Source organism: Triturus cristatus, chromosome 1_2 (assembly GCF_964204655.1).
Source record: "Triturus cristatus chromosome 1_2, aTriCri1.1, whole genome shotgun sequence".
Classification (NCBI taxonomy): Eukaryota; Metazoa; Chordata; class Amphibia; order Caudata; family Salamandridae; genus Triturus; species Triturus cristatus.
In genome coordinates, this window is record NC_140580.1 from 1,144,617,406 (window position 1) to 1,144,638,403 (window position 20,998).

Below are 20,998 nucleotides of genomic sequence, written 5' to 3' on the forward strand. Positions count from 1 at the left end.
ATGTACGTGTGCTTGTGTTTCTTCAGACCATGGGCTATCTGTAAAGTTTTCACCACAGAATGAAGGCTGCAGGTAGTACGAGTTTTAGCAGCTTCAGACCTTGGTTATTTTAAGTGAATAGTCGCTCTTTGGACAGGTTCTCTACAGAGTGTACACTCTTCTTAGTAGATTCTCTTTAATACTCTGTGGTGTATTTCTCATAAGAGTTTAATTGTCTGCAAACAGTATGGTACAGAGTAAGTACCCTCCATGAAGTAAACAGTATCCGCTTTTCTACTTATATACAATTCTTTTCTCAATGTATGTTCAGTGACTTGAGTGGTTTGATGCAAGTAAAGACTGTCCGTTGTAGGGTATTAGTTATGTAACAGGGCTTCAGTATCTGGAGGAACTTGGTTTCCCTGAACAGTTGTATAGAGATTGAACACTGTGTGCAGGATACTTTACCCTTTTCATCTGTAGTTCATATTCAACATGAACTTGGCTACCCATGAAGTGTATGGTATAGGGTAAATCTTGCACATAACACAAGCATGCTTTACCTATGGGGTTGTATGTATGATAGCAGCAATGATGCTTGAGTATTCTGAGCTATTCTGCATTTACTTCCAGAGTTTTAATAGTATACCTGTTTACAGAGCAATGTGTATAAAAGAGGTTTGGATGATGTTATCAGAGGTGTGGTTTGAGATATCATTTGAGATATCATCAGTACTGCCATAAATGATGACTTAGAACATGTCTTAAGTGATGTATGTGGGTACATAAGCAGCGCACGGCAGGGGCCCCAGTTATAGTCGGGGTCACTAGAATTATGCGTCAGGAAAGGGTCAAGTTATGTGGCAGAATTTAGTAAATTATGCAGCAAGAAATAGCAAATTATGCGCCACAATGTGGCACATTTTGTAATAGTATAACTTCTTTATTTCATCATTTCTTAACTTGGTAACACTCTCTGGGCACTGGTTGCACCGCATTAATACCACTTTAACACCCAAATATAGCAATAGGCAACAGAAAGGTGTGCTGTCCAGCTTTGCGAAGGGCCTTCCACTGCGCGGCAACACATGTCATCACATTTTTTGTAACTTTTAAACCCTTTGAGATGGAAATAATTTTGTTGTTGTTAAATTCTGTATATTATGTGGCAGATGATGTATTATGTGGCAAACCCATAATTATGCCAAAATCAGCGCACTATCGCATTATTCCAGTGGCCCTGGTTATAGTTATTGCTGCTAACTATAACTGGTGAATTTTGGTGTTTTTTTAGTTCAAAACGTTAATGTTTTTCATTGGAAAATTCACCTAACTATAAAGTTATTTTAACCTTTAGTTTTTTTGCAGTGAATTTCTAAGGTTTTAAAAAAAAGAAAACAGATCTTTTTATTTAACCTTTGTTTTTTTCAGTGAATTTCTATGGATTTTGTAATGTAAAGTAATACTTAATTACCTTACGGAAATGCAGCCCCTGCCCAGAAGCCACTCCTCCCTCCATATAAGCAATCCCACTGTGCCACGGCCAGTGGGGGGTTGGCAACAGGGTGTGACCCTAGGGACCCCATACTCTGTGTACCAAAATTGAATGCCAACATCGAAATGGATGGGTGGCACTGTCAATTAAAAAACGATGTGGTGTGTTAAATAACATAAATACTACAAATGGGTTACTGTTATAAAATCGATTTTAAAATGTGTATTATTTGTGTGATAATATTGGTCAGATAATACATTGTTTTTTAATAAAATGTATTTAGGTTGAAGAATATTTTGATATGTGATTTATCAGTGTTTGCATTGCATCCTCCCTGATTTTCTTGTTATGTATTTAGGAAACTGTGATGTGCCATGAGCTGACCTAAAATCCTGCATCACATTGTATCATTAGAACGATGGTTCCATAGGAAATTTATTTTTGTTTGCTTATAACTTTGGTGTTGTTTGACTAATGTTAACAACACTTTCCAAGAAAAGTCCTATCCACCTCAACTTCTTCCTGGAAAGTTTTGGGGTGATCCGCCAAGCAGGGGCCAAGAAGATGGGTGGGGGTGCAAAATACGTTTTCCCCTTGCAATTTTCATAGTAAAATTGAATAGCAATACCGCAAACTCGGCTTCACAAATTACACCAAAGTTGATTCAGAAATTGTGCTTTTTATAATTTGGTGCAAATTTGTTCAGTGAGTTTTTGAGAAACAATGGTTCAAACTGTCTGTATATTTTGTACCGCAGTTCCACCATGGCCGCAATATGAAGCAAAAGTTGCTGCCACCCTTTTAGGATTTGGGGACTCTGTCCCAAGTCCTACAAAAGAAAAGAAAATAAGATATTAAGGGTACATGCTATGGGTACCCTGACACCTGGGCTGTGTAGAGGTAGCCCTTCCATGCCAAGAGGTCTGAGTGGAGAAAACCTGTACTGTTGAAAACAACATTGTTTAGTGGAACACTGTCTCCAGAGCCATTCAGAGGGATCCAGAATTTCACGCTTTTTAGGGAAATGGATACATTTCTATCTCCAATCAGGGAAGTGGCTTGCTTCAAAATCTGGGTGGCCAGCCTATCAGGAGCAAGAGCTGCTTTGTAGACTTTCCGGTGAAGCAGAGACAGGACAAACAGGATTCATCTGGAACTGAATGTGTATTTTAGCTCAAAAGCATCAGCGGTCAAGATAATGTGAGAAGGGTCAAATACAACATAGACCCTCCAGTGGAGAGATGTGCACAGGGACATGCTCGAATGATGGAATTGAAGGAAGCGGGTCACTGGCATTTATCCATGTTTTATATTCATTGAGAACATTCACCACACACCTAGTACATTATAAAAAGTTTGCTGTGAAGATGGCTGGTGATCACATGAATTGAAAGCGGATGTTGGACCAGGGATTGCTAGACCTCATACCTTAGGGCACCGAAGATATCGCCTGACAGGAAGACTATTCCTGGGAAGAAACTAGGAGCATTTTGCATGCTGGACTAGGTAGACTCTGGTAGCAAACTGAAGCTGGCACCTAAATGGGTTCTGAGATACAGTGATCACTGGGTGAAAAAACTAAAGAGTGGCACCCTTCTTTGCTGGTGGGTGGGGGGGAATGGAGCAGCTATGACAGAGAGCTCTAAACTTTCATCCTTAAAAGAAAAGTTTCCTAAGAGATATTCAGGATTTGACGTTTCTGCTGCAAACACAGCTGTTCAGACAGGGCCAGAAACACGGCCTCGGTTTTCCACACTTTCTACACTCCTCGCATAAATCTGTCTACTACTCGAAGAAACACATTTTGAGATCCTTTTACTGACCTGGAAAAGCCTGAAATTGGGTCCAAAAGACCCAGGTTCTGGTAACTTTCATTGCTTTACAAGGTGAATGAACGCTACAGCTTTCACAAACGGCACTCATGAAGGGTATGGATCTTAACGCTGTCATTGATCTAGAATGCAGTGGCTTCCCCTTCATGAAGAGTACGGCCCTTAATGCTGTCAATGATCTAGAATGCAGGTGGCTCCCACTCGTGAAGAGAGTGGCTCTTAAAGCTGTTGTTGATCTAGAATGCCAGGGGCTTCCCACTCGTGAAGAGAATGGCTCTTAACGCTGTTGTTGATCTAGAATGCCAGGGGCTTCCCACTCGTGAAGAGAATGGCTCTTAACGCTGTTGTTGCTCTAGAATGCCAGTGGCTCCACACTCGTGAAGAGTACGGCTTCTAACGCTGTCCTCGATCTAGAATGCCAATAGCTCCTACTCGTGAAGAGTACGGCTTCTAACGCTGTTGTCGATCTAGAATGCCAATAGCTCCTACTCGTGAAGAGTACTTCTCTTAAGGCTGACGTTGATCTAGAATGCCAGTGGCTCCACACTCGTGAAGAGTACGACTTCTAATGCTGTCATTGCTCTAGAATGCCAGTGGCTCCACACTCGTGAAGAGTACGACTTCTAACGCTGTCGTCGATCTAGAATGCCAATAGCTCCTACTCGTGAAGAGTACTTCTCTTAACCGCTTCAGTGCCCATGACGAGATGGTCTCGTCATGGAGCGCGGTTGCGCTGTGCCCATGACGAGACTATCTCGTCATGAACCCCGCCCGCTAATGCAACGGCCGGCACAGGGCGGGGAAAGGGCGTGGCACTGAAGGGGTTAAGGCTGACATTGATCTAGAATGCCAGTAGCTCCACACTCTAGAAGAGTACGACTTCTAACGCTGTCTTTGCTCTGGAATGCCAGTGGCTCCCACTCATGAAGAGTACGGCTTCTAACGCTGTTGTTGCTCTAGAATGCCAGTGGCTCCACACTCGTGAAGAGTACAGCTTCTAACGCTGTCGTCGATCTAGAATGCCTATAGCTCCTACTCGTGAAGAGTACTTCTCTTAAGGCTGACGTTGATCTAGAATGCCAGTGGCTCCACATTTGTGAAGAGGACGACTTCTAACGCTGTTGTTGCTCTAGAATGCCAGTGGCTCCACACTCATGAAGAGTACGGCTTCTAACGCTGTCGTCGATCTAGAATGCCAATAGCTCCTACTCGTGAAGAGTACTTCTCTTAAGGCTGACGTTGATCTAGAATGCCAGTGGCTCCACACTCGTGAAGAGTACGACTTCTAACGCTGTCGTTGCTCTAGAATGCCAATAGCTCCTACTCGTGAAGAGTACTTCTCTTAAGGCTGACATTGATCTAGAATGCCAGTGGCTCCACACTCTAGAAGAGTACGACTTCTAACGCTGTCGTTGCTCTAGAATGCCAGTGGCTCCACACTTGTGAAGAGTACGGCTTTTAACGATGTCGTCGATCTAGAATGCCAATAGCTCCTACTCGTGAAGAGTACTTCTCCTAAGGCTGACGTTGATCTAGAATGCCAGTGGCTCCACACTCGTGAAGAGTACGGCTTCTAACGCTGTCATTGCTCTAGAATGCCAATAGCTCCTACTCGTGAAGAGTACTTCTCTTAAGGCTGACATTGATCTAGAATGCCAGTGGCTCCACACTCAAGAAGAGTACGACTTCTAATGCTGTCGTTGCTCTAGAATGCCAGTGGCTCCCACTCATGAAGAGTACGGCTTTTAACGCTGTCGTCGATCTAGAATGCCAATAGCTCCTACTCGTGAAGAGTACTTCTCCTAAGGCTGACGTTGATCTAGAATGCCAGTGGCTCCACACTCGTGAAGAGTACGACTCTTAACGCTGTTGTTGATCTAGAATGCCAGTGGCTTCCCACTCGTGAAGAGTATGGCTCTTAACGTTGTCGTTGATCTAGAATGCCTGTGGTGTGGAGAGTATGGCTCTTAACTCTGTTGTTAATCAAGAATGCCAGTGGCTCCCACTCATGAAGAGTACAGCTTCTAACGCTGTCGTCGATCTAGAATGCCAATAGCTCCTACTCGTGAAGAGTACTTCTCTTAAGGCTAACGTTGATCTAGAATGCCAGTGGCTCCACACTTGTGAAGAGTACGACTTCTAACGCTGTCATTGCTCTAGAATGCCAGTGGCTCCCACTCATGAAGAGTACAGCTTCTAACGCTGTCGTCGATCTAGAATGCCAATAGCTCCTACTCGTGAAGAGTACTGTTCTTAAGGCTGACGTTGATCTAGAATGCCAGTGGCTCCACACTCGTGAAGAGTACGACTTCTAACGCTGTTGTTGCTCTAGAATGCCAGTGGCTCCACACTCGTGAAGAGTACGACTTCTAATGCTGTCATTGCTCTAGAATGCCAGTGGCTCCACACTCGTGAAGAGTACGACTTCTAACGCTGTCGTCGATCTAGAATGCCAATAGCTCCTACTCGTGAAGAGTACTTCTCTTAAGGCTGACATTGATCTAGAATGCCAGTAGCTCCACACTCTAGAAGAGTACGACTTCTAACGCTGTTGTTGCTCTAGAATGCCAGTGGCTCCCACTCATGAAGAGTACGGCTTCTAACGCTGTTGTTGCTCTAGAATGCCAGTGGCTCCACACTCGTGAAGAGTACAGCTTCTAACGCTGTCATCGATCTAGAATGCCAATAGCTCCTACTCGTGAAGAGTACTTCTCTTAAGGCTGACGTTGATCTAGAATGCCAGTGGCTCCACACTCGTGAAGAGTACGACTTCTAACGCTGTCGTTGCTCTAGAATGCCAATAGCTCCTACTCGTGAAGAGTACTTCTCTTAAGGCTGACATTGATCTAGAATGCCAGTGGCTCCACACTCTAGAAGAGTACGACTTCTAACGCTGTTGTTGCTCTAGAATGCCAGTGGCTCCACACTCGTGAAGAGTACGGCTTTTAACGCTGTCGTCGATCTAGAATGCCAATAGCTCCTACTCGTGAAGAGTACTTCTCCTAAGGCTGACGTTGATCTAGAATGCCAGTGGCTCCACACTCGTGAAGAGTACGACTCTTAACGCTGTTAGTGATCTAGAATGCCAGTGGCTTCCCACTCGTGAAGAGTATGGCTCTTAACGTTGTCGTTGATCTAGAATGCCTGTGGTGTGGAGAGTATGGCTCTTAACTCTGTCGTTAATCAAGAATGTCAGTGGCTCCCACTCATGAAGAGTACAGCTTCTAACGCTGTCGTCGATCTAGAATGCCAATAGCTCCTACTCGTGAAGAGTACTTCTCTTAAGGCTGACGTTGATCTAGAATGCCAGTGGCTCCACACTCGTGAAGAGTACGACTTCTAACGCTGTTGTTGCTCTAGAATGCCAGTGGCTCCACACTCGTGAAGAGTACGGCTTCTAACGCTGTCGTCGGTCTAGAATGCCAATAGCTCCTACTCGTGAAGAGTACTTCTCTTAAGGCTGACGTTGATCTAGAATGCCAGTGGCTCCACACTCGTGAAGAGTACGACTTCTAACGCTGTCGTTGCTCTTGAATGCCAGTGGCTCCACACTCGTGAAGAGTACGACTTCTAACGCTGTCGTTGCTCTAGAATGCCAATAGCTCCTACTCGTGAAGAGTACTTCTCTTAAGGCTGATATTGATCTAGAATGCCAGTGGCTCCACACTCGTGAAGAGTACGACTTCCAACGCTGTCATTGCTCTAGAATGCCAGTGGCTCCACACTCGTGAAGAGTACGACTTCTAACGCTGTCATTGCTCTAGAATGCCAGTGGCTCCACACTCGTGAAGAGTACGGCTTCTAACGCTGTCATTGCTCTAGAATGCCAGTGGCTCCACACTCGTGAAGAGTACGACTTCTAACGCTGTCATTGCTCTAGAATGCCAGTGGCTCCACACTCGTGAAGAGTACGACTTCTAACGCTGTCATTGCTCTAGAATGCCAGTGGCTCCCACTCGTGAAGAGTACGACTTCTAACGTTGTCGTTGCTCTAGAATGCCAGTGGCGCCACACTCGTGAAGAGTACGACTCTTAATGCTGTAGTTGATCTAGAATGCCAGTGGCTTCCCAACCACGACAATAGCATACAAGCTTGAGTTACACTGAATTGAACTGAAAGACGGCCCGCAGTGCACCATGGGTGCTGTTCGCATTTCTGCCACGTAACATCCAGCCTCTTTTAAAATGTCTACAATAACATTCATTGTAAAGTAAAGTACTTTTCTTTTTCTTACAAACCCACAATATTGGCTGGAAGAGATATATGAAACGGCCAGCATGGGCCGTGCTTGGGGCCTTCCTGTACATTTGGGGTGAACTCAGCGCATTCCCTTTACCTGAAACTCTGTCTGATTCTCTACTGGTCTGCTTGCATCCTGTTTGGATATCTCTCTGCATTGAGGATCGCCTACCAGCTCCAAGAAACCTTCAACGCTGGCCTCGAGCTCCCTGAACCTCTCCTGCCACACCTCACCATTGTGGTGGCGATGGTGCAAGCGAGCTGCCCTCAGGCAAGCTGACTCTGATAGCGAGCGGCCACACCTCACCATGGTGGTGGCGATGGTGCAAGCGAGCTGCCCTGGAGTGATGACTCTGATGGTGAGCGGCCACACCTCACCATTGTGGTGGCGATGGTGCAAACAAGCTGCCCTCTGGTGATGACTCTGATGGTGAGCACACACCCTGCACCAGCAGGTGCTTGTTTCTTGTTGCTTCCAGCCTGCACGGTGTGAGCAGGGCCTGTCACTAGTGTGTCCTCAGTAGTGGGGTTGTTTGCTTAGCTGTCATATGACCCTGCCAGCTGCCCATGGGCTCAGAGACAGACTGGACCCAGAGGTCTCTCCTTTGTGCCCTTTCTTCCACTTGGCAGTGGTAGCGACCTGGCTTCCGGTACGAGAAGGCCAAGTTACCCAAGAGTCAGTGGTCGAAGTGGGGATAAAAAATAGGGGAACTGTGGGCAAAGAATCTGAGGGCGGGAATAACCCGTGGATTGGGTCAGGGGGTGGAGTCAGAGGTGTGGCAGAAAGAGCTAAATATCCTAATTTTTAGTATTTGTTTCCCATTTCACTAACCGATTACAGCTTATTACGTTATTTAATTTAACCAGTGGATACACATGTTTATTTAAGGTTTATCATCATTGACATTAAAATACATTCACAAAGTGGAATACGTTTCCAATCACAGAATGTCCCAAAAATCCTTAAAAGTGGAATTGCAAGCCATTTGTCTCCCAGCCATGGAGTTTCTGTCATCAGGACTTCTCCTCCCTTTTTTCCACAAACATGAATGGCAAAATATCCTAGCTTGCAAATATTTTCCACATAATTATGGCTCTGCCATATTTGCCACATAATACATCATCTGCTGCATAATCAGACGATTTTAACTAATAAATTGTTTATAGCTCAAACAGATCAAAAGTTACAATAAAATTTGACTTGTGCTGCTGTGAAGTGGAGGGCCCTTTGCAAAGGTTGAATTGTCACCTTTCTCACTGCTGCAGTTGTTTGTTCCACTGGTACTAATAAGTAAAAATCTTTGCAGAGACTGTTGGAATGTGTAAAAATGTCAAAATAATAAAGTATCAGAAAATTTACAGCACCACTAATATCAGTGTAGGATATCAGAGCACTTTACATCACACATCACACATATTACACAGAGACAATCAATCATACATGTGTAAATCCCTGTATAGGAAATGTTAGATGAGACAAAGGACTACAAGGTGTAGGAGTCACATGACAACCATACTAGTAGGCAGCATACTTTAATAGTGATTGGTCTGGAGAAACACAAACTCAGAATGTAAAATGTTATACCATGGTTGGAAGTTCTCTTTAATAATCAGAATTGATTGTACCCTAATGAACCTTTTTTGCAACATTAGGATAATCAAAGACTGGGGAAAAAACCATAACGCTCTCATTTATACCTTGGAGTTTGCATGCAGCTCTTACATGACCGTTAACTGCTGACTGTTCTGTGTTAGGATTTTAACTTATTAACGGCAAGTAACAATAGGGTCTCTCTGACAAAAGCAGTAACCCACTGACCTATTTACATTATGTGCACTTTGTGACCTGCATGGTACATGTTCTTAGCAGCAGGCACATTAACCCCCTGGGCTTCCTGTCCATGAGTCAAAACGTCCACTAGACAAAACACCATGTCTCTCTACTTGGAACATTATTTCACTGGAGTTATCATGGCATTTTTAATGTTGCCGAAAATTGTTGGAGGCCAGGAAGGAGGCAGCAAGTGCTTATAAAACCATATTATACTTGGAAACACGACGCCCCCACCTGAAGCCAGCACCAACCGTGGTCCGTGCAGCTAACAGCGGTGGGGTGTTGGGGCTGGGTAAGGGGGGGATTTCGAGGGACTATGCTGAGGAAAAATTAATTATTCATTTAATTTTCCCTCGGCATTGTCCCTCAAAATCCCCCCTTACTCAGCCCCTCTGCCCCACCGCTGTTACCTGCACAGACTGCGGCTGGTCAGCGCCTGGTGTGGTCGCACTGCCCTAGAGCCACCCTGCTCAATGGTCCGGTGACCTCAGTGACAGAGTCACTTTCACTCTATGGTATGCTGCTTCATAGGCCTGCCTGTAATATTGGAAGAGAACTTCTGTATGAATTGTGGCGGACAGGCCACCAAGGTCAACCCACACTTGCCACTGCTAGGGTCCACCTGCTGGTGCTAAGACATCAGGGCTTTTAAGACCTTGCGGGGCCTTCAAAGGTCTAGCATGGGAATGTGCTCCCTCAGGGGGAGTGGTCTGGTGGACCGGTCAGGAAGGCTGAACCTGGTTTCCAAGTTCAAAATTCAGCAGCTCTGACCATAGTGCCACATCCTCTCCCCCCACTGGGCACCATACTGCCCCACCAAGAGAAACTTGCACTGCACTGACCTGCTATAAACACCTGGAAGTGACTCAATTCAAATTACTCACTAGATAAGAGCAATGTGCTGCCTACATTTTTTTACAACATCCTAGAAAAAGCAAACACTTGTAGGGAATGCAAGATTAAGTAAAGCATGTGAAATGTAAGCAGGAACAACATGGTTACCTTTTTAGGTCTCGCCTGAGCCAGAACGCATGCCCTGCTGTGCGAGAGATTTAGAAAAGGCTTTTCAGCTTCGAACACACGCTCGTGCGTGTGTTTTTCTAAAATTAACCCGCGATTGGCCTTTGCATGCGTCTTTCTAAGAAAGACAGCACGCAATTTGCTCAAGGCGGGTGCATGTCCCGCCTTCTCTGGTCCTTGGCCTAGGGTCCGCGGGAGCGAGCTTTAATCCCATCTGTTTCCAATTATCGCGTTGGCAGTAATTGGAAACAGATGGTGCTCGCGTTTTTTAGGTCGAGCCGAGCGCGCGCGCACCACTCCCCCTGCAGCTGCTTTCACTTTTTCCGTGCCAGCTCTTCCCGTGACTGCTGCTCCTCCCTGTGCCCTGTTGTTCCTGTACCTCCCGTGCCTGCTCCCTGTCCCTCCTGTGATTGTTGCACCTCCCTGTGCCTGGTCCTGGCGCCTCTGGGATCCTGAGCCTGCTACTTCACTTCCGAGCACCTGCTTGCTGCACCCACTGAGGTTGCTGCACGTCCTGTGCCCGCTACTTTCACCCCTCGCGGGGGTTTCATCCACCCCTGCCTGTTCACTGCACCCGTGGTTGTTGCAGGTCCTTTCCCTCCACCCCGTGCCTTCCCTGCTCGTGCTTGCTGCGCCCGTGCCTGCTGCTCCTCACTCCCCGGGTCGCCTTTGTTTACAGCGCTGCCTGCTGCAGGGAGCGGGGGACAGGCCCGAGGAGCTGGGTACGGATCTGCCGGCTGCATGAATGGAGGGGGGAGCGAGCTGCGTGCACACCGACTGTGCCTCTGTGTACGGAGGAGGCAGGAGTGGAAGAGACTGCAGATGGATGCATGCAACAGAGGGGGGTCAGGCACATGCACTGCTCCTGTGCAGGGCAGGCGCGAGGGACTGGTCCATGCACGAACACTTCTGCTAATGGGAGAAGTGCGTGCACTGCCCGTCTTCAAGAGGGCCTCAGGGAGCGGACCTTGCACTGTGTGTGTAGTGACTACCTCGGGCCAGGCGCATGGACTGCCCCTCTCTGTAGGTTAGGCGCCAAAGACTGGCCCTTGCCACGACTCTTACGGAAGCTAGCAGGAGTGCACCTTGTCCGTCTACATGAACACCTCAGTGCTTGAAGCATTCACTGTCCTTCTGCAGGACAGACGCACGCCACTCCCACTGCAGGAGCTAGAGCCAAGTTGGGTGCAGTTAGTTACTCTGCAGGACGGGTGTATACTTCGCCCATACAGGAGAGAGAGCTGAGTCAGATGGTATGTACTGCCCCCAGTACTTGAAATGGAAAAAAAGAAGTGCAGCCAGGTACTCTGTACTAGAGTACCTGCGAAGTGCTGTTAGTCTCCAATTAAAATGATTACGTTCTTCTTGAGAAGTGCAGGTACTCTCTCTCTCAAAATAAAAAAGTGCAGTACTCTGTTCCGGACAATACCTGCCCATTTAAAGCACTGACTGCCCCCTTTCATGAGTGTCATTCGAGACAGGTGAACTCACTGATACACCCCACATACCACTCAGTACCACATAATTACCAGTCACATAATTAGACTCTACTCAATGCAACATAAATACACTCCACATAATACCACTCAGTGCCACATAATTACATGCCACATAATTACACGCCACATAATTACACTCTACTCAATGGAACATAAATACACTCCAATTAATCCCACTCAGTGCCACATAATTACACGCCACATATTTACACTCTACTCAATGCAACATAAATACACTCAACATACTCCCACTCAGTACCACATAATTACACATCACATAATTACACTCTATTCAATGCAACATAAATACACTCCACATAAAACCGCTCGGAGCCAAATAATTACACGCCACATTATTACACTCTACTCAATGCAACATAAATACACTCCATATAATACCACTCAGTGCCACATAATTACACGCCACATATTTACACTCTGCTCAATGCAACATAAATACACTCAACATACTACCACTCAGTACCACATAATTGCACGTCACATAATTAAACTCTATTCAATGCAACATAAAAACATTACACATACCACTCAGTACCACCTAATTACACACCACATAATTACACTCTACTCAATGCAACATAAATACACTCCACATAATACCACTCAGTGGAACATAATTACACGGCACATAATTGCACTCTACTCAATGCAACATAAATACACTCCACATGCACTTTATGCCACATGCCACCAATCAACATAAATGCACTCTATACCATGACACAATTTCACTAAGCATAATTTCACTCAACACCACAGTTCCAGGCCACACAATTCAACTCCACACATTTCCAATACACAACACATAATTACACACCAAACTACATATTTCAACCACTCAACTCCACAATCCACAACGTACCTCCAATCTACACCATATAGTGGCACCACCTGAGCACCAAACATCACTCACCACCACCATTTTGCATCAGCGACCACCTAAGCATCACCTAAGCATCACGTCAGTCTACCCTCGGAATCTGGCATCTGTTGATTCTCCCCTAGTGTCCGTCTGCTGCTCGTGTTCTAATTAAATTACTGTTTACCCCCCCCTCCACTCCCCCGCTATTTATGTCCCGCTACCCCATAACATATTTTTATATAACAAACAAGCATGCGAACAGGCAGGGAGAAGTTGCCAGCAGTGCAAGTACAAAAAAACTAGAAGACATTTTGTATGTTAAAATCTTTTTTTAATCAGGTTGTTCAGTTGTATATAATGTCGTCTTGGTTCGTATAAAGGTAACAAAAATGCTTAACACTTTTTATTATAACTTTTCAACATGATGCACAGCAGCCACAATGCTCTACAACATAGCCAAAAGTTCGGGCTAAACACATATGGTCCCAAAGACGAGACGTGTTGGCTATGCCAATGCTTGTTCTTTTTACACTCATTATTCCGAAAGTAGTGAGTGCTTTAGCCTGAAAAGTTAATGTTGTTCAAAGAGAGACAAGAACACAAAAATAGCGCTTGACTGGCAAACACTGTAAAGTGACGCTAGTGTGTTTAGGTGTGAATACATCAATCTGGCCACCTTGCAACCACTCTGCCTTACTTAAGTTAGTTAGTTTGTTTTCATATTTTGAATGTTTTATTTCTCTCCATCCTGAGGCTGCAGTTAGAAATTGAAAAATTTCAGAAAAAGATGAGGTTTCCAACAAAAGTGTTTTTCTAAACGAAAGGAGGAAAGAGAAGGTAATACCTGTTTCTTGAAGTCAAGGTTTTCACTGAATGAGGATCGGGACAGAAAGAGAGCCTGGGAAGAGGGGGGACCAAGAGAGGGGCGGGGGATCAGCTGCCAGCGACAGGAGCACTGGACAGCGTCCTTTTCTTCTATGGGCACGAAGGAAAAGACAGAGTCCTTTTCCTTCTCTGCCCGTTCCGCCGGTCCCCAAAAGCCGAGCCTTAACTGTCGGCCGTGGTGACTTCTGTCGTCTTTGAGGCATGTTTAAAATAAGAAAGTAGGGGAACGGATTCTATGAAATTAAAGAAGTAGGGGCACGCCGTGCTCTGCCGATCCCGCCCACTTCGACCACTGCCAAGAGTGGAACCATTGACATGAGGTGCTGCCCCTATGGGTCAAAAGAAACCGCTTCCGAGGTATCAGGGTCTCCCAAGAAAGAAGGGGTGAACTTTGAACCGGAACTGGTCCATGAAGGTTGGATGAATAACCCTACCTGAAAGATGATGCAGACGATCACCTCGCGGGTGACAAGAAGCTCTCTACAAATCTACTGATTGATTGGTCGATTTTTAGTGCTAAAGATACAGACCCCAGGCTACCAACCTTCTTTCTGATGTTTGCCATTCTGCAATTTTAATGTGTTTGTTCAAGAAATATTCCTTTTCCTGTTGTCCTCCTGCCTGGACAGCCATCTTTTTCGTAACTGGAATACCATTGTTGCACAAAGCTAGGGTGACGACTCGCGGATTCGTTGAGACAGTCCAGGTTTTTCACCACCTGTTCCCGCCGATTTCTTCAAATTTGTCTCAAGTCCTGGTTTTCAGAGAGGGACGGCTGAAAACCTGGCATACCGGTCATTCAGGCTCTATCACACAGGCATAATACCCGTTGTCCTGATGATGATCCGTGTATTCCCCCAATGGATCGAAACGCCGTCGACACTTTAATAACACCTTATACGTCCTAAATAATTCATTTGAAAGTGTAAAGGTGTTCTACGCGATTTGTTTCCTTGAAATTGTTTACTGCTTCCTCAAAACAATCCATGAGCTTTGCCTGAGCCCCCTGTTGTTTTGTTTTGTTTTGCATTTTTCTAGCTTGGTCGAATAGGACACAGGCTTGTGTCCCACTTTATGTACTAATGTTTATATGTTTATTTATCTACTTATAAGTAAATATTTGACCTCTGTCCGGCTCGACAAGTCTGTTTCATATAGAACTGATTGAGTCTATATTCATTCCGTTTCCTTATCTTGAACTCTTGAGGGACCGTTGTTGTTCAAAATAAGCAAAAAAGGAAAATGGCCTGCTCCAGGCTGATATCATATGGTGTGTGTCATTATGCATGCTGGCGCATACATCATGAAACTGTGGCTGCCATTTTGGATGTTTACATTTCTTGTTCCAAGGTGGCAGATGCCCATGTTGGAGCTGTAAGTAAAAAAAAACAAGAAAAGGTACGTGAAAGCTCATTTATAAGAAAGGGCCTGTAACAATTTGCCGCTGCTGGGCCCTCACAAACTGTTAAAATACATATATAGAAATATGAATAAAAGGGGAGGTGGTAGAGCAGGGCAATCAATTGAATGCCACAAAGGAGAGGAGCAGTGCCGAGCCGGAGTGTGAGGGAGCAACTGAGAGCGGAGCAATACAAAATGTTAATAAATCACAGTTGGTGTGGTGGGGGAGGCAACAAGCGTGCTGGGGGGGCAGGAAGAAGGCAGATCAAAATGGAGACTTTGAGGGCAGGGATGTGGGCCGGAAAGCAGCACACCCAGGAGAGGGCAGGAAAATCCATCCACTTACATGAGTTACTGAGAGCAAAAGAAACCAGCATTGACAAGGGCAATAGTTCTGGTACTTGCTGGATCCATTTGGATTGGTCAATGCTAATATTCTTTTTTCATAGGTTTTGCAAAACTGGGGAAACTCTTAGGCCCTCATCAATCTGAAAGAAAAAACATTAGCTAAAAGCAAAAAGATGTATTTTGTTTCTCGAAAAACACATAGCCATAGTCCTGATGGCACTGGCATGCACGGCATAGCAGTCCATAGCTATAGTGTGTTCTCCTTGTGAAAGGGCAGAACGCCGTCAATCACAGCGAAGCTAGCCAATGGTTGAAGTGGGCGGAACCATTCCCCATGCTGTTTGCTGTAGTAGGAGGAAGCAAACGGTGAATGGCCCAATAGGTGACCAATGGATGAAGTAGACTACTAGAAGCACCTGTAAGGAGGTCTGCTATGCATATAATATTAATAAAATCACTCGGTCTTGGCTACGGCCAGCCCTAAAAATGTGTCTCCTGATTCCATGTGTGGGGGCTACAAATCCTCCACTCAAAAGGACGGTGAAGAAACTAAGCTGCCATGGAGAGATAAACTCATAAAGAGGAAGGAAAATTATTGAAGCAAAGCAGGAAAACGAGACAGACAAGACAGCTGACCAATCATGGCAAAGAGCAGACCCAAAGCCAGCTCTAAGGTTTGATATCGAATGCATTACAGAGAGCTCAAGGTGTCTGTATGTGAAGCCCATCATGAATAAACTAGTTATCCTAGCACCAATACAATTAGGAAAAGAACAAGATGTTTAAACATGATTTATCTTATTTTATATTACACCCATCTTTTTCATAAATTATGGGATGGTTGACCATATAGATTCTAATATTTTGACAACATTAAGCAAAAGGGGGGTTAGGCATGGTCGGTGCATTTAAAATAAGAATGCTTGGGTGCTAACACTCTAATAACTAATTATTGTGTTTTATAGCACTACATGTTTCTGTTTCTAAATGCACTGGTTGCATGACTAGTAAATGTCCAGACCTTTGAAGGTATAGTTTGCCTTGTCTGGGATTTGAACTCACAACCTCCAGAGCAGGCGAGCAGTCAATTCACTGAACTATCCTACCGGCTAAGTCTGAGATGGTCTGCGATTGCGCCCGTCCCTGTGTCGCTGACCCCCCCTGGCACCCTCGGATGTGCAGTTCTCTAAATGTAAATCCGGTCCCTCAGAAAGCAGGTGTTGGGCAGCACATCAATCCCAGATAGGTCCAGCTAAGAAATATAATGTGAAAGGTGTGGCCTGACCCTTGGGCTGCCAAGGTGTGTTATTGCTGGCGCTTGGGCCCCAGGCCGCATACAATGTGGCCCTAGCTGAGGTGGTTCCACAGATGTGTGTTAGATTCGCTTGTAGATATCAGTGGAGGCCAAGAAGTTCTTTGGGTGTATCCATTTGTCGTGAGTGCACTGTTGATCACTCTCTGACCGGTCACCCTATCCTTTCCTCTCTTCCAGTCCCAGACAACATTGTGGTCAAGGTCCTTACACAACACCTCAGCAAACTGGAGGCGGCCACGCGGGGATGGGTTCTGCACAGATACCCTTTGGACGTCGAACAAGCTGGCCTGCTCACCGATTCCGGCTTTGTACCAAACAGGTGAGCCATGTTTTGTATCCTTGTGCGTCACATTGCGTTTTTTTGTTTGTAGTGTCGTTATCCACACACACTCGTGAAGGCGGACATGGCGTTGTCCATGAATGATCTGTTGTAGGGTCCTGGAGTTGCACCCTCTTTGTCAAGGTGACCAAGATAATAGAGCTACATGTTCACCTCTAGTTTAGCCACATTTACACCAATCAGGTACTGCCTAGGAATTGCCACCCTATTACGTGGCTCTCAGATGTGGGCCAAGTACCCCGTTTCCACACTTGACTCATAAGGTAGCGAGGACGAGCAGTTAAAGGCTTCACATGAAGGTAATGTGGGCTTCAACAGCTCTGAACTCAACAGTCAACCAACAGACGCAGTCACTTACTCTCTGGCCCAGTTCAATATTTTATGGCAAAAAAGAAAGTAATCTCCCCTCAAGACAACATACTACACACTTCAATGAGGCTGCAGTTAGAGGGCTGCAACCTCACATAGGAGTTCTAGGGAGGTGCCACCTACTCACATGGACTCTCCTTCCCCCCAGAGCAGGCCCGCAGGCCTCTGGGTGCAAGGCAAACCCCCCGCTTCTTCACAGACATCTGGTGATAGCCTCTTACCTCTGGGAGTCTGGCAGTCATGCAGACACCAGCCCTGGTTGAACAGCAGCTCTTGCAGTGCTCTCCAGAGCCTCCTGTTCTTGACCATGAAGAGCTTGGAAATGGACAAAGTGGGCGGTTTGGGTTCCACCTTTACACTCCGTTTTCAGACTGCGGATCCACTGCCTGTGGTCCTGGAACAGTTTGGGGTGGGTCTCTTTCAAACGCCATTCCCTGCTTGTAGTGAGACTCAGCCTTTGTGCGGTGATGGCTCTCACTGCAGGCAGCGGTGATGGCTCTCACTGCAGGCAGTGGTGATGGCTCTCACTGCAGGCAGTGGTGATGCCTCTCACTGTAGGCAGCGGTGATGGCTCTCACTGTAGACAGCGGTGATGGCTCTCACTGTAGACAGCGGTGATGGCTCTCACTGTAGGCAGCGGTGATGGCTCTCACTGTAGACAGCGGTGATGGCTCTCACTGCAGGCAGCGGTGATGGCTCTCACTGTAGGCAGCGGTGATGGCTCTCACTGCAGGCAGTGATGATGGCTCTCACTGTAGGCAGCGGTGATGGCTCTCACTGCAGGCAGCGGTGATGGCTCTCACTGCAGGCATTGGTGATGGCTCTCACTATAGGCAGCGGTGATGGCTCTCACTGCAGGCAGCGGTGATGGCTCTCACTGCAGGCAGCGGTGATGGCTCTCACTGTAGGCGGCAGTGATGGCTCTCACTGCAGGCATTGGTGATGGCTCTCACTATAGGCAGTGGTGATGGTTCTCACTGTAGACAGCGGTGATGGTTCTCACTGTAGACAGCGGTGATGGCTCTCACTGCAGGCGGCGGTGATGGCTCTCACTGCCGGCAGGGATGATGGCGCTCACTGCAGGCAGCGGTGATGGCTCTCACTGTAGGCAGTGGTGATGGCTCTCACTGCAGGCAGCGGTGACGGCTCTCGCTGTGGTGATGGCTCTCACTGCAGGCAGTGGTGATGGCTCTCACTGCAGGCAGTGGTGATGGCTCTCACTGCAGGCAGTGGTGATGGCTCTCACTGTAGGCGGCGGTGATGGCTCTCACTGCAGGCAGCAGTGATGGCTCTCACTGCAGGCATCGGTGATGGCTCTCACTGCAGGCAGCGGTGATGGCTCTCACTGCAGGCAGCGGTGATGGCTCTCACTGCAGGCATTGGTGATGGCTCTCACTATAGGCAGCGGTGATGGCTCTCACTGCAGGCAGCGGTGATGGCTCTCACTGCAGGCAGCGGTGATGGCTCTCACTGTAGGCAGCAGTGATGGCTCTCACTGTAGGCAGTGGTGATGGCTCTCACTGCAGGCAGGGATGATGGCGCTCACTGCAGGCAGCGGTGATGGCTCTCACTGCAGGCATTGGTGATGGCTCTCACTATAGGCAGTGGTGATGGTTCTCACTGTAGACAGCGGTGATGGTTCTCACTGTAGACAGCGGTGATGGCTCTCACTGCAGGCGGCAGTGATGGCTCTCACTGCAGGCAGGGATGATGGCGCTCACTGCAGGCAGCGGTGATGGCTCTCACTGTAGGCAGTGGTGATGGCTCTCACTGCAGGCAGCGGTGATGGCTCTCGCTGTGGTGATGGCTCTCACTGCAGGCAGTGGTGATGGCTCTCACTGCAGGCAGTGGTGATGGCTCTCACTGCAGGCAGTGGTGATGGCTCTCACTGCAGGCAGCGGTGATGGCTCTCACTGCAGGCAGCGGTGATGGCTCTCACTGCAGGCAGCGGTGATGGCTCTCACTGCAGGCAGCGGTGATGGCTCTCACTGCAGGCAGCGGTGATGGCTCTCACTGCAGGTAGTGGTGATGGCTCTCACTGCAGGTAGTGGTGATGGCTCTCACTGCAGGTAGTGGTGATGGCTCTCACTGTAGGCAGTGGTGATGGCTCTCACTGTAGACAGCGGTGATGGCTCTCACTGCAGGCGGCGGTGATGGCTCTCACTGCAGGCAGCAGTGATGGCTCTCACTGCAGGCATCGGTGATGGCTCTCACTGCAGGCAGCGGTGATGGCTCTCACTGCAGGCGGCGGTGATGGCTCTCACTGCAGGCAGCGGTGATGAGTGGTGATGGCTCTCACTGCAGGCAGCGGTGATGGCTCTCACTGCAGGCAGCGGTGATGGCTCTCACTGCAGGCAGCGGTGATGGCTCTCACTGCAGGCAGTGGTGATGGCTCTCACTGCAGGCAGCGTTGATGGCTCTCACTGCAGGCGGCGGTGATGGCTCTCACTGCAGGCAGTGGTGATGGCTCTCACTGTAGGCAGCGGTGATGGCTCTCACTGCAGGCAGCGGTGATGGCTCTCACTGCAGGCATTGGTGATGGCTCTCACTATAGGCAGCGGTGATGGCTCTCACTGCAGGCAGCGGTGATGGCTCTCACTGCAGGCAGCGGTGATGGCTCTCACTGTAGGCGGCAGTGATGGCTCTCACTGCAGGCATTGGTGATGGCTCTCACTATAGGCAGTGGTGATGGTTCTCACTGTAGACAGCGGTGATGGTTCTCACTGTAGACAGCGGTGATGGCTCTCACTGCAGGCGGCGGTGATGGCTCTCACTGCCGGCAGGGATGATGGCGCTCACTGCAGGCAGCGGTGATGGCTCTCACTGTAGGCAGTGGTGATGGCTCTCACTGCAGGCAGCGGTGACGGCTCTCGCTGTGGTGATGGCTCTCACTGCAGGCAGTGGTGATGGCTCTCACTGCAGGCAGTGGTGATGGCTCTCACTGCAGGCAGTGGTGATGGCTCTCACTGTAGGCGGCGGTGATGGCTCTCACTGCAGGCAGCAGTGATGGCTCTCACTGCAGGCATCGGTGATGGCTCTCACTGCAGGCAGCGGTGATGGCTCTCACTGCAGGCAGCGGTGATGGCTCTCACTGCAGGCATTGGTGATGGCTCTCACTATAGGCAGCGGTGATGGCTCTCACTGCAGGCAGCGGTGATGGCTCTCACTGCAGGCAGCGGTGATGGCTCTCACTGTAGGCAGCAGTGATGGCTCTCACTGTAGGCAGTGGTGATGGCTCTCACTGCAGGCAGGGATGATGGCGCTCACTGCAGGCAGCGGTGATGGCTCTCACTGCAGGCATTGGTGATGGCTCTCACTATAGGCAGTGGTGATGGTTCTCACTGTAGACAGCGGTGATGGTTCTCACTGTAGACAGCGGTGATGGCTCTCACTGCAGGCGGCAGTGATGGCTCTCACTGCAGGCAGGGATGATGGCGCTCACTGCAGGCAGCGGTGATGGCTCTCACTGTAGGCAGTGGTGATGGCTCTCACTGCAGGCAGCGGTGATGGCTCTCGCTGTGGTGATGGCTCTCACTGCAGGCAGTGGTGATGGCTCTC

General features: G+C 47.8%; 1 protein-coding gene across 1 annotated transcript in view; it reads left to right on the forward strand.

The window, feature by feature from the left end:
• AK8 (adenylate kinase 8) overlaps positions 1-20,998 on the forward strand; it is an 883,547-nt gene that overhangs the window by 608,990 nt on the left and 253,559 nt on the right. Inside the window, exon 11 of the mRNA XM_085613911.1 lies at positions 16,909-17,050. Within this exon, the coding sequence (XP_085470037.1) occupies positions 16,909-17,050 (142 nt within the window). The remainder of the gene's footprint in view (positions 1-16,908; positions 17,051-20,998) is intronic.